General features: G+C 43.3%; 1 protein-coding gene across 4 annotated transcripts in view; it reads right to left on the reverse strand.

Annotated features, from left to right (window-relative positions):
* Positions 1–12,071, reverse strand: part of DNAAF9 (dynein axonemal assembly factor 9) — a 162,265-nt gene extending 150,194 nt beyond the window's left edge. The window contains exon 1 of one of the 4 annotated variants that reach the window (XM_031004883.3): positions 11,571–12,071. In XM_031004883.3, the coding sequence (XP_030860743.3) occupies positions 11,571–11,653 (83 nt within the window). In that variant the 5' untranslated portion in view covers positions 11,654–12,071. The remainder of the gene's footprint in view (positions 1–11,570) is intronic. The other 3 variants (XM_031004884.3, XM_055372473.2, XM_055372475.2) reach the window with 3 other exon arrangements.
* Positions 12,072–25,214: the final 13,143 nt, after the last annotated feature.

Genomic DNA, 25,214 nt, shown 5'->3' on the forward strand with positions numbered 1-25,214 from the left:
ATGACAGTGAATAAGTCCCATGAGATCTGATGGTTTTAAAAATGGCAGTTTCCCTGCACAAGCTCTCTTCTCTTGTCTGCTGCCATGTGAGATATGCCTTTCACCTTCCACCATGATTGTGAGGCTTCCCCAGCCACGTGGAACTGTGAGTCCAATAAACCTCTTTCTTTTGTAAATTGCCCAGTCTCAGGTATGTGTTTATCAACAGCATGAAAACAGACTAATACAGAGTCCGTTACATTTTTTCAAAGAACTTGCTAAACTCCAATTAGTTCTAACAGTTTTGTCTATTGTCTTAAGTTTTCCAGTTAGTAAATCAAAGCAGTTTTCTCTCTTCCTTTTTTTATTTACAATTTATTTACAGTTTTTATTTCAACTCATTAATTCATCAACTTTTTATTGAGCACCTACTGTGTGCCAACTGTTCAGAGCACTGGGGATTTAGCAATGAATGAAAGGACAAAAAATCCTCAGAACAAAACCAGAACTTAATTTTAAGTGAGGGAGGCGTGAGGGAGGAGAGATAAACTAAATAAGTAAGTAAAATACACTTGTCATATGGTGGTAAGTGGGAGGTTGTGAGTCCTAAGAGGAGGGTAGAGTGCAGTTTAAAAGCAAGATCAGGAAAGGCTTCATCAAGAATACCTTTGCATAAAGACCTAAAGGAAGTGAGAGCACAAGCTATGCAGCAAGGGCAAAGGCCCTGAAGGGAGTGTCACTGAGCCTGTATGGCTGGAGCAGAGTAGGTGAGGAAGAGAGCTGCAGGAGATGAAGAGGAAAAAAAAAAAGTATGTGTGTGGGGGGAAGATTAGTTAAGGTCTAGTACTTGATTATTTCAGCTTTTACTTGTAGTGCTTAGAGTGCTTCAAAAAGAGGTATGACATACATTTTAATAATATCACTCTATTTGCTGTGTTGAAAACAGACTGAAGGGCAATAAAAGTTGAACCTGAGAGACCGATTAAGACTCTACTGCTGGACAGGCATGGTGGCTTACGCTTGTAATCCCAGCACTGGGGGAGGTCAAGGCAGGCAGACTGCTTGAGCCCAGGAGTTTGAGACCAGCCTGGGCAACATGGCAAAATCCTGTCTCTACAAAAGACACAAAAATTAGCCAGGTGTGGTGGCACACATCTGTAGTCCCAGCCACTCAGGAGGCTGAGTTGGGAGGATTGCTTGAGCCTGGGAGGCAGAAGTTGCTGTCAGTGGAGATCACGCCACTGCAGTCCAGCCTGGGTGACAAGAGTGAGACCCCATATCAAAAAAAAAAAAAGAGTCTACTGTAATAATCCAGTCAACGGATAGATGATTATTTCTTTTGTTTTTTGTTTTGTTTTTTGTTTTCTGTTTTTTGAGACGGAATCTCGCTCAGTCACCCAGGCTGGAGTGCAGTGGCGTGATCTTGGCTCACTGCAAGCTCCACCTCCTGGGTTCACACCATTCTCCTGCCTCAGCCTCCCGAGTAGCTGGGATTACACGCACCCGCCACTAAGCCCAGCTAATTTTTTGTATTTTTAGTACAGATAGGGTTTCACCGTGTTAGCCAGGATGGTCTCGATCTCCTGACCTCGTGATCTGCCCGCCTCAGCCTCCCAAAGTGCTGGGATTACAGGCGTGAGCCACCACGCCCGGCCTTATGATTATTGCTTTTGCTTATCTTATTAAATTAGCTGGAACCTTATTATATTAGTGGTTTAAATCAGGAATGAGTGTTAAATTTTAAGCAGATTTTTTTTGGGGGGGAGCATCTACCAGTCTATTAACTTCATTAATAGATTTCCTAATAATGAACAATTCTTGCATTTCTTGGACAAAGCCTACATGTGCATGAAGTAGTACTGTTGTTTTACCATGCTTCTAGATTCAATATACTATTGTTTTACTTACGATTTTTGCATTTGTAGCTCTCCTTTGTGCTTTCCTAATCAAGTACCAGGATTATGCCAGCCTCAGAGAATGAGTGGGAAAGCAGTTTCTGAGGACTATACTCCTCTCAGCACACTTTCCATTTCTACCTCCCCTGGTAACACATCCTGTGACCCTCCCAAGCCAGTGTCCCATCATGATTTATCCAGGTGCAAGTCAGGTCAATTGGAGTCCTTTCCAGGGCTATCTCACTCTAAAGCTAGAAGAGAAATGGCCTCCAGGATCACGGTGCAGGAAGAATGTGGTTTGGGGCTACAGTAACCATCTTCCCTGCCTTGGGGAAGATATATTCATAGGAGAATGCGCAACCAGGTAGTGAGAAGCAGACGAGAGACAGCATAGACAGAGTTAACTGTTCTGATAGCAGAGTCTTGGCTCCAGTCCCTAAGGCACTAGTTCCAGCAACTCTTCCTATAAGTCTATCTCCCCACTATCCTTTCCACCCAAATAAGCCAATACATTCCATTTTTTTACTTAAATCCTTTGAGTTGGATTACTGTCACTTGCAATGGAAAGCATTCTTAATATAAAATCAATTCCAGGAAGTGTTTAGGGTTGAACCATACTGGAGTCTACAAGTTATTTTGAAAGGCATTAAAAAAAAAATTGGATGGATAGAGAAAACGATCTGCCTCATATGAGAAGGCAAATACAACAAATACATTAAGTATAGAATCTAGGTATGGTATATACAAATGTTCACTGAACAATTCTTGAAACTTTTCTGTACTTGTGAAATGTTTCACAATAAAATGTTGGTGGGGTTTGGGAATCAACAGCAGAAGTAATAAAAGCTATACTGGCATTAATCTAGACTTTCGGTGCTGATTAAAAAGAGCTCATTGTAGGACTGCTATGGGTTTAAGAAACCTGGCCCTGCATTAAAGCAGCAATCATTTACCTCCCTTTGCAAAACTAGACATAGGGAGAAAAGGCAAAAAGCCAGGATGTGCAGTAAGGCAATAAATGACACTTCCCACTGATGTCTTTGCTGGAGGAATAACCTGCAATGGAAAAAAGCTAGCCAATGTTCCTGCTGTCATAGCTAATACATGGTTGACCAATGACCATAAGGTGACTCAAACTGAAGGGACAAACACACACATATGATATGCCTGAAGAATGTGCTGGCATCACTGAATTATTCAACGATTTAAATTTTCTCCCAGTACTTTCATGTAGCTCACCAGAACCATTAGTAATCCTAAGCAACGTAAACTTCATTCCACACAGCTACCTCCCTGGTAAAAATAAAACAGTTGACTAATCCATATCCATTCTTTTTTTCTTATTTATTTTTTATTTTATTTTTTTGAGACGGAGTCTCACTCTGTCACCCAGGCTGGAGTACAATGGTGCGATCTCGGCTCACTGCAACCAAGGTTCAAGCAATTCTCCTGCCTCAGCCTCCGGAGTAGCTGGAGTTACAGGCACCTGCCACCATGCCTGGCTAATTTCTGTATTTTTAGTAGAGACAGGGTTTCATCATGCTCGCCAGGCTGGTCTTGAACCACTGACCTTGAGATCCACCCGCCTCGGCTTCCCAAAGTGCTGGGATTACAGGCATGAGCCACTGCGCCCGGCCTCCTTTTCTTTCTCAGTAGAGTACCACAACTTTATTTGTGGCAGCAATAGGTCCAGGTCCTTTGCCTCCAGAGTTGATCAATGAGACATACACAGAAGTCATCAAGCAGAAGCTTCCAAGACAGCTCTCTAAAGAGAACTGACTCAACAAGGAAACCCCTTCTGTTTCCCTTTCTTGTCTGACAGACATGATGGCTGGAGTTCCTACAGCCATTCTGTGATCATGGAGCTATGGTGAATATAGAAGCCACCTGCTAAAAGACAGCAGAACACAAACACAGAAGAGGCCTGGTTCCCTGATGACTCTGTAACAGGACTGGCCTGCCTTCCTCTAACAGACATCTTCTTAAAGTCAAGTCATTACTGTTAAGCATCTCACCAGCTGCCAAACTTAGTTCCTGATAGGCCACCTTATCTAAAATGGTTAAAACTCATGTCCAATGGCAATTCATGTCTACACCTATTTCATGAATTGGTATGCATAAGACACTATACAAACTAAATTCCAGAACTTCAGAAACTGTTACCCACCACAAATGGAAAATGTTATCTGGAAGTTTGTTCACTATATTCCAGTGTATACAACACTTTATTTTCCATTTTCTTCCTTCTCTCTGGCATTCTCTGAATATTTCCTTACAGAATCTGTTCTTTGTAAAGTCAGTTTCACAAGTCTTCAATCACAAAGCATTCACAATTCCTTCCCTTCACTTATTTGACCATTAAAAACATGCCAAATCTAAATGCAATGTGAAATCCTGAGTTGGATCCTGGAACAGAAAAAGAATGTGTGGAGAAACCGAGAAAATTCAAATAAAAGCTGGAGTAGTAAACTCCAAGTAAACAAAAGTTTACTAAGTAAACAAATCTATTATACCAATATTAATCTCTTAGTTTTGATAAATGCACCAGGCTTATATGTAAGATCTTAATATTAGGGGAAGCTGCATGAAGAGTATACAGGAACACTCTGCACCACTTTTGAAATTCATCTATAAATTTAAAATTATTTCAAAATTAAAAGTTAAAAACAGAAAGAATGCCAAATGAGCTGCCTTTTCTTCAAACCAGAGCTAAAAATCACAGATAACAATTTTAAATATCCAAGTTGCAAACCCTGCTTTGCTTTTCTTTCTTTTTTAAAAATTTTAGGGCAAAAACAATAATTTAAGCTGTGTTACTTAAAGGGCATTTGTGTCTCATTCACTCCCCTCTCCAAAGGTCAGAACCTCAGAGAAGACCCCACAAGCTGTGAAGCATTGTTAAGATATTGTGTACTATTAATGCCACAACACTCACTAAATAAGAGTCCTCAGTATACTGTCATCCCAGATACAAGTGAAAAGGAAGTTATATATAGGCCTCTATCCCTGGACCAGAAATAAAGCCATACGAGTCTAAGTAAGCATACCCTTTTTACTTCTACAGGCACCACGCCAAGCCTTCCTGGCCAGCATCCAAGTAAACTGGAGGCTGAAGCTTCACATTTTCAGGTATTCCAGGGCATTGGCTTGCTTTGCATTTTGAATTTTCTTAAGGCTGGGACCATCTGTACTGTAGTTATTACTTCTGTAGATCTGTAAACCCTCCAAGAGAATGAGGGGTAATGGCAACTGGCTAAGAAACACCTGAAGAAATAACTAACCTCTGTGAGGCTTTAATTAAAGTGCTTTCTCTAGAGTATCACTATCATGAATCACTTTCTTTTTTTTTTATTTTTGAGACAGAGTCTTACTCTGTTGCCCAGGCTGGAGTGCAGTGGCGCAATCTCAGCTCACTGCAACCTCTGCCTCTTGGGTTCAAGCAATTCTCCTGCCTCAGCCTCTCCAGTAGCTGGGATTACAGGCACCCGTCACTAGGCCTAATTTTTGTATTTTTAGTAGAGATGGGGTTTTTCCAAGGCCAGGCTGGTCTTGAACTCCTGACCTCAGGTGATCCACCCACCTCGGTCTCCCAAAGTGCTGGGATTACAGGCATAAGCCACAGCACCCGGCTGATGAGCCACTTTCTTACCACCTAGCTCACAACTATGACTCTTCATTCTCTGAATACCCATGAAATTTAACATAGCCCACAGCTTCACCTGTAATTATTATCTATTCATTCAATAAATAATTACTGAAGCAGTGTTTCATAATAGCTAACAAGAACAGTTCATACTCAGCCAGTCCTATGTGCCAGACACCAATCTAAGCAGCAAGGGAAACAATGTGAGAAATGGCAATTAAAAATAGTCCCAGCCCCCTGATACATTCCAGGGGTGATAGAGAAGATCCTTCCCAATGACCCTCTTGACAATAAAGAAATCCTACCTATGTCACCCAAGCTACCTCGGTATGGGGAGGGGGTGACCGTGGGGAGGGTTCCCCGCCCCCTTTCGATACAGAAAGATCTGTAGAATCTTTCTATAGAAGATGGTAGAAGGGACGCCAGCACGGGAAATCCTTAATCAGATTGTTTTGCTAGAGCACATCCTCCAGTAGCTTCTTCATAAAACGTGAATGTGAGGTCAAATTTTGAGAACTTACATGTGTGAAATATCTTCATCCTTTCTTACACCTGCCTGAGAGTTTGGCTGGGTGCAGAATTCTGGGTGGGAATCTATTTTCCTTCAAAAGGCACTCTTTGCTCCACTACTTTCTAGCTTCCAATCCTGCTAGAATCCTAGCATTCCTGATCCTATCTATATGACTTAACAGATATTCTTTTGTCTTCATGGTGCTAGAAAATTTCATGATGCTATGCCGGGACATGGATATTTTTATTTTAAGTTGACAGATATATATATATATATGTATTTGTGTACCTGATGTTTTGAAGTATATATACATTGCGGAAAAGTTAAATCTAGCTAATTAACAAATGCATCATCTCACATAGTTTTTTTTTTTGATGAGTACACTTAATATCCACTCTGTTTGCATTTTTCAAGAATATATAATCATTAACTATAGTTACCATGTTGTATAACAGATCTCTTAAACTTATTCCCCTATCCAACTGAAATTATATATCCTTCAATCAACATCTCCCCATCCCCGCTACACCCTAATTACCACCATTCTACTCTCTACTTCTATAAGATCAACTTTTTTTTTTTCTTGACACAGGATCTCGCTCTGTTGCCCAGGCTGGAGTGCAGTGGCATGAACACAGCTTGCTGTAGCCTTGACCTCCTAGGCTCACATGATCCTCCCCATCTCAGCCTCCCGAGTAGTTGGAATCACAGGCGCATGCCACCACGCCTGGCTAATTTTTTTTTTTTTGAACTTTGTAAAGATGGGGTCTCGACATGTTACCCAGACTGGTCTCAAACTCCTGTGCTCAAGCAATCCTCCCACCAGGGCCAAGATCAACTTTTTTAGATTCTACCACATATAAGTGAGATCATGTGGTCCTGGCATGGATATTTTAAAATTCATTGTGCTAGATTCTTCGCAAGCCTTTTCAATCTGGAAATGTATGTCCTTTGGTTCAAAGAAATGTATTTATTTTTTGATCATTTCTTCATGTCTTCAAACAATAACTACCTGCTATCTCTCCCTGTTACAGACATCTACAGGTCCCTAGGTCATTCTGTTAATTTATGATAACCTCAATCTTCACCACAATCTTTACCTCTCAGTGCCCTGATTCCCCCACTTCCAATGGTGGTGTCCTCCATCCTACTTCAGCTATTCCCTTCCACATTGCCACATCCAAGCAGCTCAACACAGCTGCAGGAAAAGTGTACAACTATGCTAAGTAGGGTCTCACCTAGGTTTACAACTACAAACATCAAATGGGCACTAGGTGCTGCCTGGAAATCCTAAAACTTTTCCTTATTTTCAACTCATTCTTTCTTCCCCATTCTCTTGGATGAATCCAATACCTCTCTTCATTTTTAGCTGAAGACCTTCCTTCTTATTTACCTGAGAATACAGAAGTAATCAGAAGAGAACTTCCACTTTCTCCCACCAACAAGCTACCAGCATTTGGGTTCACATAATCTGCCACCAATGAATTGTTGGCATTGCTCCTGTCTAACTTGAGGCCAACATCCCTGTTTACATACTAGATCCCATTCCATCTTACCTACTCAAGGACTTCACCCTTGCAAGTGTCACTTCTCTTTAATCATCAATTGTCCCTCCCTACTGCATCAGCCCATCAATTTACAAACATGCTATAATGTCTGCCCATCTAAAAACAAAAAGAACTCGACACCTCATGATCTTCCAACTACAGCCCCATTACTCTACTCTCCTTATAACCATCCTCAAAAGAACATCAATATGACTGTCTATATTCAGTGTCTTCAATTCTCCTCTCATTTTCTGCTTTGTAAATTAATCAATTTATGTTTTTTAGAGACAGGGGTCTTGCTATGTTGCCCAGACTGGACTTGAATTCCTGGACTCAAGGGATCCTCCCACCTCAGCCTTCCGAGTAGCTGACCTACAGGTGACTGGCTTCATTTTCTCTTGAACCCACTGCACCAAAACTGTTCTTGTCAAGGTCACTAGTGACCCTCCACATTATCGAATCTAATTGTCTATTATTAGTCCTTTTGTTTTTTTGAGATGGAGTTTCACTCTTGTCGCCCACACTGGAGTGCAATGGCAAGATCTTGGCTCACTGCAACCTCCACCTCCCGGGTTCAGGCGATTCTCCTGCCTCAGGCTCCCGAGTAGCTGGGACTACAGGTGCCCGCCACCATGCCCAGCTAATTTTTTTGTGTGTATTTTCAGCAGAGGTGGGGTTTCACCATGTTGGTCAGGCTGGTCTCAAACTCCTGACCTCAGGTGATCCACCCACCTTGGCCTCTCAAAGTGCTGGGATTACAGGCATGAGCCACCGTGCCCAGCCTGATTACTAGTTCTCATCACACTATCAACAATCTCATTCGGCTTTCAATGTCTGTTCTCAATTATTCTCCCACCTCAGAGGTAGGAAACCATTTTCTCTCAGAACTTGGAAGACACTGCTACACTGCCTTTTCTTCTTCTAGTGTTCTTAATACTAATAAATGGCAACTCCATTCTTTCAATAGCTGAGGCAAAAACTGACTAGGCCTTTTTGTATTATTGTTCTTTCGGCCCTATTTCTTCCTCAGTACTTATGTCTCACCATTCTATATTATGATTTCTACTGTTACTGTCTCTTCCTATTTACAAAAGAGTTATTTGAGGGCAGGGGACTGCTGTATTTATCTGACTCTACAGCACCTAACATATTACTTGTTGCATAATTTATATAAATAAACAGTGAAATTTAAACTATTAAAGAAGTTTCAAGCAGGAACAGATCGCTCTACAGAAAAACATTTTGAAGTAGAAAGTATCTTTCAGCTAGATTTCCACTGGTTCCTTAGCATTGATCCAGATAGGTTAGTTTATACCTTGGTAGTAAGTCCAAAATCCCGGTGGTGTTTCACTTCTTGCTCAACCTACTTGTCAAGCATAGGTCACCTGGAAGCTGGCTCTGGGGCCTTGACTGATGGGTGGCTGCCATTTGCAGCCCCAACAGCTACCATGACAGAAGGAAAGAGAATGGAAAACTACACAACAGAAACTTGTACCATGAAAGGCTACACAGTATTCCCACGCATTTCACTGACCAAAAGCAACTCTTAAGGCCATACCTAACTTGGAAGAAGCAAGCAAGTAAAATTCTACTACATGCTCAAGAGACAGAAACCAAAAATACCTGGTAAGACTGATGATTATCACATGCTTCAAGAGAAGCCTCTCATTCTGAGTAACAATATTTTAATTCTTGATCTCCATTCTCCATCCGTGAAAATGAACTACCGTGCTAGAACCATACACTTGCAGAGTACTATCTATGGGTCTTAGGAATGTCACTTCACCAGTTAGGTTTGCCCCTTCCATCACTCAGCAGTCAGCAGCAAAGCCATATATGGGTGACAGGAAAGTGCTAGTAACATTCAATGTCAAGAGTAAGGGAAAGGCTTGAATGGGCAAGAAAAGCACGTTCAATCATGTAGAAGTGGGGAAAGGAGGGAAGCCTTCAGCAAATTTCTTTCACCAAAGGTACTGGGGGCAGCTAGGCCTTGGGGTTCCTTGTGCTATTCCTTGTCTGAAATCAAATTTTATTCAAACCACTTGATAGAAGATTTGGAGTTCGGGTATGATCAGTAAAGTGAGCCAGCATACTTCTTTGAACATAGAATCACTACCTTTAAAAGAATAAATAAAATGCACATGGCCATGCTACTAAAAACAAGAAAGGCAGCAGTTAAGAGACAGATTCTAAGGTAGAGATGATTTTTTCCCTCTAAAGGTCTCAATAGACTCAAATCCAAATTCCTAAGCTCAAGATGATCTGGGATAAACCTCAAGTCTACACAGAGCCTAGATTTAACGGATGGCTGTTCTAAAGTATCCTATGCAATGTCTATACGAGTTCAAATACTTTCTGCTTCAGACAGTGAAACTGGCAGAAATGTTGCAAAGGATTGGAGATGCGTTACTATAAGCAGTTAAACTTGGAACTGTAAAGCCCACAAGGAATTACACTGAAGGGCAGAGCAGGAGTTCAAAAATGTCACCTGCCAGATTCGAAGCAATTTAGGACTCCTAAATGCAATGTTTCATTGGTATCTACCCCCCACCTTCTCTATCCTTTATTTGTTCAACAAACATATATTGGATTCTGGGTTGTGGAAAGGAATGCAGGGAAGTAAAAAAGAAACAGGTTTCTAAGAATCAGTTTCTTGTTCTCCAATAATTTGGTCTAGTTAAAGCAAACAAACAACCCCAAAAATCAGATCAGCAAGCAAAGTTAAAACATATGCCTTAAGTACCATAACAAGAATATAAGAAAACTGTTTTAACATGTAGATTGGCAACCTCCTTTCAAGGGAACAATATATTTGCTTTGCTATATATAAAAAAAAGCAAACAACAACAAAACCCTCTCCTGTTTTAATGACAGTTTAGCAGTACCAAAGCTCATCGCTCGCATTCCCTCTCTCCCTCTCCTTCTCAAAGGTCTCTGCTGCAACCCCTCCATCATTCCAACCTCCACACTGCGCTGGCGCCCCATACCAGCTCCATCACAAACAATGCCCAAACTAACAAGATCAGCACCAAACGCATAGGGCACAGAAATCGGAAACGGATCTTCCCATATCTAAAGGGGGCGGGGAACGCTCCCCACGATCACCCCCTCCCCATACTGAGGTAGCTTGGGACTGTGTCTCTACGGTAAGGGGCCTGGCGTCCGCCGCTTTCGGGGGTTCTAGGCCTCTTTCCCCTATTTATCCAGTTTTTCCTCCTGCGTCCCTAATACCTCTACTTCCTCCCAACCCGAGCTCCCTATTGTGGAGTGAGGGGGCGTCGCGATGCAGGCTGAGGCAGGGGGAGCTGGGGAAACGCGCAACAGGGGAGATGCTGTCATTATGTACGTAGGGGGCGGGGGACACTCTTTAAGGAAGCCGTTGTCAAGGGCAAAGGCTCTAGAGACCCACGGTAGGGGGCTTTCTAGGTAATCCATTTGGGGGTTCTACACGAGGGAGCTATTGTGTGTGTGGAGGTGTGAGGTCTGTAGAGGTAGCAGTTTCTGAGGGAAACATTCCATGGGGAAGGCGAGTGAGTTATTCATAGGGAAGCCTCTGTGGGGTTCTGTGTAGAAGAATCTTTCCTGGGAGAAACGTTCTATGGGGGTGAGGACGTCATAACAGTGTCTTCACAGGGAATCGCTGTCCCTAGGGAAGCCATTGTGGGGAAACCGTTGCAGGGTTGTCTGTAGGGGAGCCATTGTGGGGAAACCGTTGCGGGGTTGTCTATAGGGGAGCCACTGTGGGGAAACCGTTGCGGGGTTGTCTATAGGGGAGCCATTGTGGGGAAACCGTTGCGGGGTTGTCCAAAGGCGAGCCATTGTGGGGCCTCTACAGAGGGCGCCGTTCCTGTGAAAAATTCCTCCCTGAGCCGTTCAGGAAAGAACCGTCCCGAGGAAGCCATGTCGGACCACGCCCTGCGGCGGGAGGCGTCGCCGGACCCCGACAGCCCGCATCCCCCGCCCGGCCGCCCCTCGGCTGCCTCTGCCCCGCGTACCTGACGGAGGGTGACCCGCGGCTGGAGCCGCCAGGGGACCGAGCGCGGGGCAGCCCCTGCCGGCGCGGGGGGTACACGTCCATGGCGGCGGACGACTGGCGGCGGAGGAGGACGGTGCCGCTGCGAGGGTCTCAGTTACCCGCAGGGCGGCTCCAGGCTAGCTGCGGCCGGGCGGGACGGCAGGGCGTGCCGGGTGGGAGGGGGCGCGGCGCGCGGGCCCGGCGGGGGCGGGGGCAGGGGCGTGGAGGTGGCGCGCGCACCGAGAGCGGATGGGGGCGTTGGGAGCGGCTGGAGTTGGGGGTCGGCGCACGGCCACAGGGACCCCACTTCTTAAGCTGCGAGGCCGCCGGACCGGATGTTGGGAGCGCGTGTCCGCAGGGTGAGAGTAGCCACAGCGCCGCCCGGCCTCGTCCTCAAGCCCGGCATCATAGAGCGGGGCTCTGCGCGGCGCCCCCCGGCCACGCACACGGACGCGCCTGGGGGCGGAACCTCTCCCAGCCCGGCCCCGCCCCTCCGGCTCTGCCCGCCCCGCCCCGCCCGACCAGCCCCGGCCTCCAGCGAAGTCTTCCGCTCCGGCGTCAGGGTCCAGCGCACCTCCCCAGTACCCAGCGCACCTCCCCAGTACCCAGCGCACCTCCCCAGTACCCGGCTCGCTTCCCTGTTCTCCGGAACGGTGTCTTCCCGTTTCCTGGTCATCAATTCCGCACCCACCCTTCAAACAGCCAGTAGATTCCTAGCCGGCCTCGGGTTAGCGTAGCAGTGCGCACCCAGTCCTGCGCAGGGCATGAGCGTTAGAGGCGCACAGGATCCCAGAAGACCCCTAACCTTTACTGTTAAGATCCTAGCTCTACCGGTTTCTGCAGGGACATGTACAAGAAACTTGGGAAATACTTCACTGATAGTTGCCAGGCGTCCTGTATATACAGGACGTATTTAATGATTATTGGCCTGCGTCCTTCGTTGACCTCGTCGGAATGCCTTAAATGTCCTGTATTCATCTTTTTACACTAAATTGCAATAATTAGAGCTATTTTTCTCCCACAGTAATTGGTGCTAGATCACTTAAATTACAACACTGGCTGAAAATCCTTCCTACACTAATGAAGATTTGGACAATCCCTATGGTGTCTCCTTCAGGTTTGGCTGAGGGAAGACCAGAAGGGAGTAGGAATTTAAAGTGCTCGTCTTTCATATTCAAGAAAGGAAAATACTTCTTTAACTCAAGTCCGGAGTCGTGAACAAATAACCACCATTATTTAGAGATAACTTCTCGTCGGTGCAGCAGCTCTGAAAATCAGCCAATCAGCTATAGCCTCACTCCGGTAACTATGCTTCTTAGTAAATCAATGACAACCCCACGCTTCTGAAAGTCAGCCAATCAGTGACCGCTCTAAGCCTCCGACAATAGCCAATCAACAAGTGCCTGACACCAGCGACCAGGCTTTCGAAAGTCAGTGGGTACTCAGCTGCCGCACTCCAGTATCCACACACACAGCCGAGAGTCGGTCACTCGCTCCACACTTCTGATTCGGAAAGACAGCCAATCCCTGAAGGCGAATATTTCCAAAACCATTTTTTTTTCTTTCCCAGACTGAGTCTCATTTTGTCGCCCAGGCTGGAGTGCAGTGGCGCGATCTTGGCTCACTGCAACCTCTGCCTCCCGGTTCAAGCGATTCTCCTACCTCAGCCTACCGAGTAGCTGGGATTACAGGCTCCCGCCACCACCCCCGGCTCATTTTTGTATTTAACCTCTGCCTCCCGGTTCAAGCGATTCTCCTACCTCAGCCTACCGAGTAGCTGGGATTACAGGCTCCCGCCACCACCCCCGGCTCATTTTTGTATTTTTAGTAGAGACGGAGTTTTGCCATGTTGGCCAGACTGGTCTCAAACTCCTGACCTCAGTTGATCCGCCTGCCTTGGCCTCCCAAAGTGCTGGGATTACAGGCCTGAGCCACCGCGCCCTGACTTTTTTTTCTTTTTCTCTTTTTTTTTTTTTTTGAGACAGAGTCGCACTCTGTTGCTTAGGCTGGAGTGCAGTGGCATGATCTCAGCTCACTGCAACCTCTGCCTCCTGGTTCAAGCGATTCTTGTGCCTCAGCTTCCCAAGTAGCTGGGATTACAGGCCTGTGCCACCAAGCCTGGCTAATTTTTTGTATTTTTAGTAGAGACAGAGTTTCGCCATGTTGGCCAGGCTGGTCTTGAACTCCTGGCCTCAAGTGATTCGCCATCCTTGGCCTCCCAAAGTGCTGGTATTACAGGCGTGAGCCGCGCCCGGCCTTCAAAACCTTTTATAAGATCAGCTCTGGCTTTGTTCAGAGAGGCTGTACCTTACAAGTACCGCTCTCCCTTGCAGGCAGAGAAGAAATTCACTTTTTTTTTTTTGCATCAGATATTGAGTTCAATTTATTGTTTTGTCCGAGTTCAAAGTTCACAGCTCAAGATTCAATTCCCAGTTACTATTTGGTATGAGTTTGGACTTATGACAGACGCTATGACACCGTCATGAGATTTATCAAATACAACTCTTTCAATTCTTTCTATGCTTGCAGTGATCAATTTTTTAGCTCAAGTCCAGAGTCATGAACAAGTAACCACCATTATTTAGAGATAACTTCCCATTGGTGCAAAAGCTCTGAAAATCAGCTCTAAAAACAATTCAACGGGGCTACACGTGGTGGTGCACGCCTGCAGTCCCAGCAATTTGGGAGGCTAAGACAAGTGAATTTTTTGAGCCGAAGAGTTTGAGACCAGCCTGGGCAACATGGCAAAACCTCATCTCTCTGTCTCTCTCTCTATATATATATAGTTTATTTATAAAAATATATATTTATATTATAATTTATGTATACAAATATATTTCATATATACACACACACACACAAATTGGCCAGGCATAGTGGCATGTGTCTGTAGTCGCAGCTACTCAGGAGACTGAGATGGGAGGATCGCTTGAGCCTGGGAGGTCTAGGATGCAGTGAGTTAAGATCAGGCCACTGCACTCCAGCATGGGGGACAGAGTGAGACCCTGTCTCAAAAAAAAAAAAAAAATCAGTGAGTATAGGCACAGATTTGTGCAACCACCACCACAATCAATTTTAGAACATTTTTATCACTCCAACAGGAAAATCCTGTACCTATTAGCAGTCATTCCCCCATTTCTTCCCAACCACCCCAGCCCTAGGCAACCACTAACCTTTTAATTTGCCTATTCTGGACATTTCATGTTATCAGCGTCATTCAATATATGGTTTTTCATGACTGGCTGCTTCCATTTAGCATAATGTTTATAAGGTTCATCCATGTTGCAGCATGTATCAGAATTTTGTTCCTTTTCATGGTTGAATATTATTACATTGAATGGATATACCACATCTTGCTTATCCATTTATCTGTTAATGAACAGTCAGATTGTTTCCACTTTTTTGCTATGTTTTGTAGCTAATGCTATTATTAACATTTGTGTACAAGTTTTTTTGTGGACACACAGTTTGTTTCCTTGGAGATCTAGGAGTGGGTTTCTGGATCACATGGTAACTCTATGTTTAACCTTTTGAGGAACTGCCAGACTGTTTTCCAAAGTGGCTGCACCATTTATATTCTCACCAGCATCATATGTGGGTTCCAATTTTTCCATATCTTCCCTAATACTCATTATCTTTTTCACTATAGCCATTTTAGAGGGTATGAAGTGGTATCTCATTGTGGTTTTGGTTTATGTTTCCTGATAGCTAATGATGTCAAGCATCTCTTCATGTGCTTATTAGCCATTTGTACCTCTTCTTTTTTTTTTTTTTTTTTTTTTTTGAGACGGAGTTTCACTCTTGTTGCCCAGGCTGGAGTGCAATGGCATGATCTCAGCTCAACGCAACCTCTGCCTCCCGGGTTTAAGCAATTCTCCTGCCTCAGCCTCCCGAGTAGCTGGGATTACAGGCATGCGCCACCGTGCCCAGCTAATTTTGTATTTTTAGTAGAGACGGGGTTTCTCCATGTTGGTCAGGCTGATCTCAAACTCCTGACCTCAGGTGATCTGCCCGCCTCAGCCTCACAAAGTGCTGGGATTACAGGCATGAGCCGCCATGCCTGGCCTGTACCTCTTCTTTGGAGGAATGTCTGCTCGAATTTTTTGACCACTTTTACTTGGTTACTTGTCCTTTTATTATGTTGTGGTAGCTCTTTATATAGTCTAGATATAAGTACCTTATCAGAAATACGATTTGCAAAAATTTTATCCTATTATGTGGGTTGTCTTTTCACATTCTTGATATTGTTGTTTGAAACACAAAACTTTAAAATTTTAATGATATCCAGTTTATCAATTTTTTTCTTTTGTTGTTTGTGCTCTATGTGTCATAACTAGGAAACTATTGCCTAATCCAAAGTCATGAAGACGTACCTCTTACATTTTCTTCTAAGAGTTTAATAATTTTGGCTCTTACATTTTAGATCTTTGATTAATTCCAAATTAATTTTTCTATATGATGTGAGGCAGGGATCCAACTTGATTCTTTTCCATGTGGCTATTCACTTGTCTCAGCACCATTTGTTGAACAGACTATTTTTTCCCCATTGAATTGTCTTGGTACCCTTGTTGAAAATCGATTGTGTTATCTATTTCTTTATTTGTGTATATGTGAATCCACAAATGCCAAATTGCAAGAGTGAATTTTATGACAAATTTTCTGAAGAGTGTACATTTATTAAAGGAGAGAAAATCCATTTGCAGCTCTTTATGTGGTATGCAAGTGTTTATTCAATATTGAAAATGGTGGAAAGACAGATATACATCAGCACATACTAACGGCTAAGCATAAAAGATGTGTGATTTTTGTACCAAAGGAATGGATAAAATGACAAATTTTAAAGATAAATTCAGATTGAGAAGATAATCACAGCAAAGTTGTAATGGCCTCCCATACTGTCTGTTGTCATCATTCAGCTCAAGTCACTCTTTGAACATACTGCTACCAGTAGTATTTTCTAATGCCAATATTGCAAGCAAATTTTCAAACGCCAGGACAAAATCTACTGCAATAATTTGAGATGTAACGACTCCACTTACTACTGTTGCAGTGATTATCAAAGCTCTAAATGCCTTGCTGTTTTATAGCATAACCATGGATGTGAGTAATCACAGTGAAGAAAAGCTTTTCCTTTGCCTGTGCAACAGTTTTCTTTTGAAAAAGGCTTGCTTGTGGGGCTATTTTGTGTAAAATCCCTTCCAGATGAGATTTCAGAAATGAGCAAATTGTTCAGAGATTCTCCTAATGAATTAGGAGTTATTAAAAACTGTACAGTTTTTGATGGAAAAATACAAATAAAATATTGGTAGGTGCTTGCACTATGTTTATTGGAAACTGAAGTAAAGCTTGACTGATTCTATGGAAACTATTGACTGTCCTGCTCATATTCTGCGTAATGCTGCTCAAACAGTATATGATGTCTTTTCCATTGCCTTTGAAGCAACTGTCCTGAAATTATGCTTATGTCAGTGTTTATAATATTTGTACTGAAAAATTAAGATATTTTTGTGATTTTGTTGGCATTTAGTATTCCTCAATTCTCTTGCATTTAAAAAACCTGTTAGCTCTCTCTTTTTTTTTTTTTTTTTTTTGAGATGGACTTTTGCTCTCATTGCCCAGGCAGGAGTGCAATGGCACAATCTCAGCTCACTACAACCTCCGCCTCTTGGGTTCAAGTCATTCTCCTGCCTCAGCCTCCTGAGTTGCTGAGATTACAGGCATGCAGCACCACGCCTGGCTAATTTTGTATTTTTAGTAGACTTGGGGTTTCATTATGTTGGTTAGGCTGGTCTTGAACTCCTGACCTCAGGTGATCCACCTGCCTTGGCCTCCCAACGTGCTGGGATTATAGGCGTGAGCCACCGCGCCCAGCCAGCATTCTTTAACATATGGATTTGAGAGACTCCTCAGTTTATTTGAAGTACTGAAAACATTTTAATTTTAAAGAAAAAGCTCTCGGGCTAGGCACAGTGGCACGCCTGTAATACCAGCTACTGGGGAGGCCACAGTGGGAGGATCCCTTGAGGCAGGAGTTCCAGACTAGTCTGGGTAACATAGTGAGACTCTATCTCTATTTTAAAAATTTAAAAATTAACCGGGCATAGTGGCACATGCCTGTTGTCCCGGCTACTCAGGAGGCTGAGATGGGGAGAGAGCCTGAGCCCAGGAGTTCAAGGTTGCAGTGAGTTATGACCTATGCACTCTAGCCTGGGTAACAGAGCAAGACCTCATCTCTCTTTGTAAAAAAAAAAAAAAAAAAAAAAAAAAAAAACAACAACAACAAAAAAAAACAAAGAAAAAAAGAAAAGGTCCCCACATTTCTTACTGACTTTTAAAGTAATCCATTGAGGGAAACCTTTTTAGCAATAGGATTATGCCAATGAAAAAACAGCAAACAGTGGTATTGAAATACTCCATTGCTTAAGAGAACTCTTGAATGCGTTAAATGAATAATTGATGAAGAAAAATGTAACCCTTTAAGTGTCAAGGCTGTTCTTAAAAGGGACAGCATTACTTACGAACAAGAAAAAGTCTGACTTGAAGTGAATAATTATTACAGCACTTGTCATGATTACCTTTTGAAATGGATTTCATCCCGTGAAGAATTTTATTCTTTTTTTTTTTTTTTTTTTTGACAGAGACTCACTGCTGCCCAGGATGGAGTACGGTGGCATGACCTCAGCTCATTGCAACCTCCACCTCCTGGGTTCAAGCAATTCTTGTGCCTCAGCTTCCCGACACAGCTGCGATTACAGGCGTGCTTTATCATGCCTGGCTAAGTTTTTGTAATTTTACTAGAGACAGGGTTTCACCATGTTGGCCAGGCTGATCTCGAACTCCTGGCCTCAGGCAATCCACCTGCCTTGGCCTCAAAGTGCTAGGATTACAGGCATGAGCCACCGTGCCTGGTGAAGAATTTTATTCTTTTATATGGATATTAATGAATACTCTTCTAGCATGGGAACAAGTGGAATCCTCATATTTAGTGTTGAAGAAGAAAGGAATAAAAAATGATGATATGCTCTTTTTTGTTGGGGGGGCAGCATTTTTAAGTTATTGATCAAGAGATGAAACAATCCTGAAGAATAGAAAATCAGGTTGTGCCATGAAAGATGGTATTTGCTTTAATGAACCAAATTTGAAGAGCAATTTTCAGGGTTGTTAACTTTATCCTAGAATATGTTCTGTGTATTAGTCCATTCTTGCACTGTTATAAAAAATACCTTGGACTGGGTATTTTGTATTTTCTGTATTTTAGGGACCTGCTACTTCAGGAAAGACTGGGTAATTTATAAAGAAAAGAGGCTTAATTGGCTCATGGTTCTGCAGGCTGTATGGGAATGACTAGGTAATTTATAAAGAAAAGAGTCTTAATTGGCTCATGGTTCTGCAGGCTGTACAGGAAGCATAGTGGCTTCTGCTTCTGTGGAGGCCTCAGGAAACTTACAATCATGGCAGAAGACAAAGGAGAAGCAGGCACATCTTACGTGGCTGGAGGAGGAGCAAGAGAGAGAGGGGAAGGTGCTACATACTTTTAAACAACCAGATCTCGTGAGCATTCACTATCACAAGTATCGCACCAAGGGGATGGTGCTAAACCATTCATGAGAAACCACCCCCACAATCCAATCACGTCCCACCAGGCCCCACCTCCAACACTGGGGATTACAATTTGACATGAGATTTGGTGGGGACACAGATCCAAACCACATCATTTCTCCCCGGCCCCCCAAATCTCATGTCCTTCTCACATTTCAAAATATAATCATCCCTTCCCAACAGTCCCCTAAAGTCTTAACTCATTCCATCATTAACTCAGAAGTTCACCATCAAAAGTCTCATCTGAGACAAGGCTAGTCCCTTCCACCTATGAGCCTGTAAAATCAAAAACAAGTTAGTTACTTCCAAGATACTGTGGGGGTACAGGCATTGGGTAAATATTCCCCTTCCAAAAGGGAGAAATTGGACAAAAGAAAGGGGCCACAGTCCCCATGCAAGTCTGAAACCCAGAAGGGCAGTCATTAAATCTTAAAGCTCCAAAGTAATCTCCTTTGACCCCATGTCCCACATCTAGGGCACACTGGTATGAGGGGTGGGCTCTCAAAGCCTTGGGCAGTGCCACCCCTGTGGCTTTGCAGGGTTTAGGCCCTGAGGCTGCTCTCATGGGCTTCTGTTGAGTGCCTCTGGCTTTTCCAGGTGCAAGGTGCAAGCTCTCAGTGGATCTACCATTCTACTGCCTAGTGGAGGTGGAGGACAGTGGCTTTCTTCTCACAGCTCCACTAGGCAGTGCTCCAGTGGGGACTCTGTGTGGGGACTCTGTGTGGGGGCTCCAACCCCACATTTCCCCTTCACACTGCCCTAGTAGAGGTTCTCCATGAGGGCTCCACCCCTGCAGTATGCTTCTGCCTAGGCATCCAGGTTTTTCTATATATCCTCTGAAATCTAGGCAGAGGTTCCCAAGCCTCAACTCTTGCACTGTCTGCACCTGCAGGGCTAACACTACATAGAAGCCTTGGCTTATGGCTTACACCCTCTGAAGCAGCAGCCTGCCTGAGCTGTACCTGGGCCCCTTTTAGTTGTGGCTAAATCTGGAGTGACTGGGATGCAGGGAACAGTGTCCTAAGGCTGCACGGGGCAGTGGGGCCCTGGGCCTAGCCCCAAAAAAACATTCTTCCCTACTCAGCCTCTGGGCCTATAATGGGAGGGGCTGCCAAGAAGGTCTCTGAAATGCCTGTGAGGCCTCTTTCCCATTGTCTTGGATGTTAGCACTTGGCTTCTTTCAATTTTCCTGCCTCAGCCTTCTGAGTGGCTGGGACTACAGGTGCCTACCACCATGCCCAGCTAATTTTGGTATTTTTAGTACAGACAGGGTTTTGCCATGTTGGCCAGGTTGGTCTTGAACTCCTGACCTCAAGTGATCTACCCACCTTGGCCTCCCAAAGTGCTAGGATTACAGGCATGAGCCACCACAACCCGCCTGGCTTCCGTTTTCTTATGCAAATTTATGCAGCCTCCTTGAATTCCTCCCCTGAAAATGGGCTTTTATTTCCTACCACATGGCCAGGCTGCACATTTTCCAAACTTTTATGTTCTGTTTCCCTCTTAAATATAAGTTCAAGTTTCAAGTCATTTCTTTGCTCACACATGTGAGCATAGGTTGTTAGAAGCAGCTGGGTCACATTTTGGATGCTTTACTGCTTAGAAATTTCTTCTATCAGATGCAGTAAATCATCATTTTCAAGTTCAAAGTTCCACAGATCCCTAGGGCAGGGGCACGATACATCCAACCTCTTTGCTAACACATAATAAAAGTGATCTTTGCTCCAGTTCCCAATAAATTCATCATCTCCATCTGAGACCTCTTCAGCCTGGACTTCACTGTCTGTATCACTATAAGCATTTTGGTCACAACAATTTCACAAGTCTTTAGCAAGTTCCAAACTTTCCTTCATCTTCCTATCTTCTTCTGAGCCCTTCACACTCTTCCCACCTCTGTTGATTACCCAATTCCAAAGCTGCTTCCACATTTTCAAGTGTCTTTATAGCAATGACCCAGTCCTTGGTAACAATTTTCTGAATGTTTCTTCTCACATTGCTATAAAGAAATACCTGAGACTGGGTAATTTATTTTAAAAAGAGGTTTAATTGGCTCACAGTTCTGCAGGCTATACAGGAAGCATGGTGGCTTCTGTTTCTGCGGAGGCCTCAGGAGACTTATAACCATGGCAGAAGGTGAAGGAGAAGCAGGCACATCTTACACAGCTAGAGCAGGAGCAAGAGAGAAAGAGGGGAGGTGTTACACATTTTTAAACAACTAAGTCTTGAGAGCACACACTCACTATCATGAGTACAGCACCAAGGAGAAGGTGTTAAACCACCACTACGATCCAATCACCTCCCACCAGGCTCCATCTCCAACACTGGGGATTACAATTTGACATGAGATTTGGTGGGGACACAGATCCAAACCATATCATTCAGTATGCAGCCTCATATTGCTAATGTTGAGCATGTTATCTAACTAATGAATGTTCAATGGACAACTGAAATAAGTTAGATATGACCATTGTTGAAGCTATGTTACAATGAAAATAACTATAGATTATATCTACAAGGAATTTTACAGGCAAATTTCAAAAACAAGAATCCTTAATTACAGTGGTCAAAAATATAATTAGAGAAATATATAATTCAGATACTTATAATTTGTTTTCTATAAGCAAAGAAATACTTTTAGTGAATGTCCCATGCAATAATTTTTATATCAATATACATATGCATAGGCAATTAGGTGTAATTCTAATTTAACTGAGTCCTTGTATTTTTATTTGTTAAATCTGGCAACCCTAGTCATGGATGATCTGAGATATTGCATGTAATCATTAACAATGATCTTTTAAAAATAATCTGTGACAGGCCAGGCACAGTGGCTCATGCCTATAATCCTAGCACTTTGGGAGGCCGAGGCAGGCGGACCACAAGGTCAGGATTTCGAGCCCAGCCTGGCCAGCATGGTAAAACCCCATCTCTACTAAAAATACAAAAATTAGCTGGGCATGGTAGCACGTGCCTGTAGTCCCAGCTACTCAGGAGGCTGAGACAGGAGAATTGCTTGAACCCAGGAGGCAAACGTTGCAGTGAGCTGAGATCGTGCCACTGCCCTCCAGCCTGGGCCACAGAGCCAGACCCTGTCTAAAAAAAAAAAAATCTGTAACAGTCTTTTTTTTACAGAGGTATAATATATTTATAATAAAATGTATATTTCATTTGACAATTTTTGACAAAGGTATGCAATTGTGAAACTATTACCACTTCCTCCCCAAATCAGTGTCATTCCATGACCACAGAAAATTCTGGGAGACTCTCAATGAAAAGTAATAACAAAATAACAACATACACACACACACACGCACACACACACACACACAAGTCGAGACCCTTTTGCAGTCAAATCCCTCACCTAACCCTAGGCAACCACTGATTTCATTTTTTTGTTTGTTTGTTTTGAGACAGGATCTTGCTCTGTTGCCCAGGCTGGAGTACAGTGGCACAATCACAGCTCACTATAACCTCAAACTCTCAGGCTCAAAGGATCCTCTTGCCTCAGCCTCCCAAGTAGCTGGGACCACATGTGAGTGCCACCATGCCTGGCAAATTTTTTAAAAATTTTTTGTAGAGATGGGGTCTCATTGTGTTGCCCAGGCTGGCCTTGAACTCCTAGGCTCAAATGATCCTACCACCTCAGCCTCCCAAAGTGCTGGGATTATGGGCATGAGCCTTCACACCCAGCCCTTGATTTTATTTTAACATCCGTAGATTAGTTTTGTCTGCTCTTGAAATTTGTATAAATGGAATCAGCATATTGATTTTTGAGATTCATTCATTATGCTATATGTATCAATCATTTGTTCACTTGTATTGATGATGAGTAGTATTTTACAGCTCAAACATAACAATTTGTCGATCCACTTACTAGGTGATGAACATTTGACTTGTTTCCAGTTTGAGGATATTATATATAAACTCTTATAAAACATGTATGTATAAGTCTTTGTGTGGCCATATGTTTTCACTCTTCTTGGGTAAATAGAAGAATTGCTAGGTTATATGGTACATGTATGTTTATCTTTATAAGATAACCGTCTAACAGTTTTTCAAAGTGGTTGTGCCCCATTTTACACTCCCGTCAGAAGTGTATGAGAATTCGGTCCTGGCGTGGTGGCTCACGCCTGTAATCCCAGCACTTTGGGAGGCCGAGGCAGGTGGATCATTGAGGTCAGGAGTTCAGGACCAGCCTAGGCAACATGGTGAAACCCCATCTCTACTAAAAATACAAAAATTAGCTGGGTGGTAGTGGCATGCACCTGTAATCCAAGCTACTTGGGAGGCTGAGGCAGGAGAATCACTTGAGCCTGGGAGGCGGAGATTGCAGTGAGCCGAGATCACACCACAGCACTCCAGTTTGGGCCACAGAGTGAGAACCTATCTCAAAAAAAAAAAAAAAAAAAAAAAAAAAAAAAAGAGGTGTATGAGAATTCCAGTTGTTTCACAGCCCTATCAACTCTTGGTAGTGTCAGTCTTTAACTTTCGTCATTCTCCTGCTTATGCAGTTGTGTCCCATAGTGATTTTAATTTGCATTTCCCTAATAACTAATGATGTTGGCCATCTTGTCATATTCTTATTTACCATCTGAATATCTTCTGTTATAAAATATTTTTAAAGTGCTCTGCACATTTAGAAAATGGGTTGTTTGTGCTTTATTACTGAGTTAAAGGAGTTCTTTATTTTAGAGTATTTTATTTCGGAGTCCTTTCCTGGATATATGCATTGGGAATGTTTTCTCTCATTGGTTGCATTTACATTTTCTTTTGTGTTTTTTTTTTTGAGACAGAGTTTTGCTCTTGTTGCCCAGGCCAGAGTGCAATGGCACGATCTCGGCTTACTGCAACCTCTACCTCCTGGGTTCAAGTGATTCTCCTGCCTCAGCCTCCCAAGTAGCTGGGACTACAGGCATGAACCACCATGCCCAGCTAATTTTTTGTATTTTTAGTAGAGACGGGGTTTCATCATGTTGGCCACACTGGTCTTGAACTCCTGACCTCAGGTAATCCATCCACCTTGGCCTCCCAAAGTGCTGGGATTACAGGCGTGAGCCACTACATTTTCTTAAAGGTGTCTTTCGTGCAGTAGAAGATTTTAATTTTCATGAATTCTAATGTATCTTTTTTTTTTATTTATTTTAGAGGAGAATGTGCTGGCTGTGATGTTCAGTGACAAGGGAACAGAGAGAGGTAGGAAGGCCTGAACCAGCCAAGAGACTTTACCTGAGGTAAAAATTCCTCTTCCTTCAATGCCTCAAATCAGGATCTTGAAGTTGGAAAATAATAAAAGCTTGTACAGATTCCACTTTGATTGTTTTTGGCAAGGCTATTTCATAACTACCTGTGGTGATCTAGAGCGTTTCTCAGAAGAAATGACATTTGTGGAGGGAGTCCGGAAGCTGAGTGATAATGAAAGCTATAATTCAAAACCACACTAAGCACTCTTCACGTCATCCTCTGTGGTAGCCAGCCAAGATGGCCCCCAGTGATCCTCAAGTCCTGTGTTCATGCCTTTGTATAGCCTCCCTCAATACTGAATCATGCCTGGCCTGTGACCAATAGAGTATGGCACACATTGTGACTTCCAAGGCTTGATCATGAAAGACATATGCAACTTCCTTTTGCTTTCTCTTGCATAATCTGTTCTAGACAAAGCAGCTGCCGTTTTATGAGGACACTCAAGCAGCTCTATGGAGAGGCCCACGTGGTGAGAAACTGAGGCCTCCTGCCAAAAACCAGCATCAACTTGTCAGTCATGTGACTGAACCATCCTGGAAGCAGATCTTCCCACTCCAGTGAACCCTGCAGTTGATCACAGCCCCAGTGGATACTTTGGCTGCAGAGAGACCATGATCTAGAACCAATTGGCTAAGTTGCTCCTGAATTCCTGACTCACAGAAACTGTTTGATTAAGATAATAAATATCTTATGTTGTAACAAGTCACTAAATTTGAAGGTAATTTGTTATTCAGCAATAGATAATTAATACAACAGTTCTATAAGGTAAGAATGAGGTATTATC

The sequence above is a fragment of the Gorilla gorilla genome, chromosome 21 (assembly GCF_029281585.2).
Source record: "Gorilla gorilla gorilla isolate KB3781 chromosome 21, NHGRI_mGorGor1-v2.1_pri, whole genome shotgun sequence".
Lineage (NCBI taxonomy): Eukaryota > Metazoa > Chordata > Mammalia > Primates > Hominidae > Gorilla > Gorilla gorilla.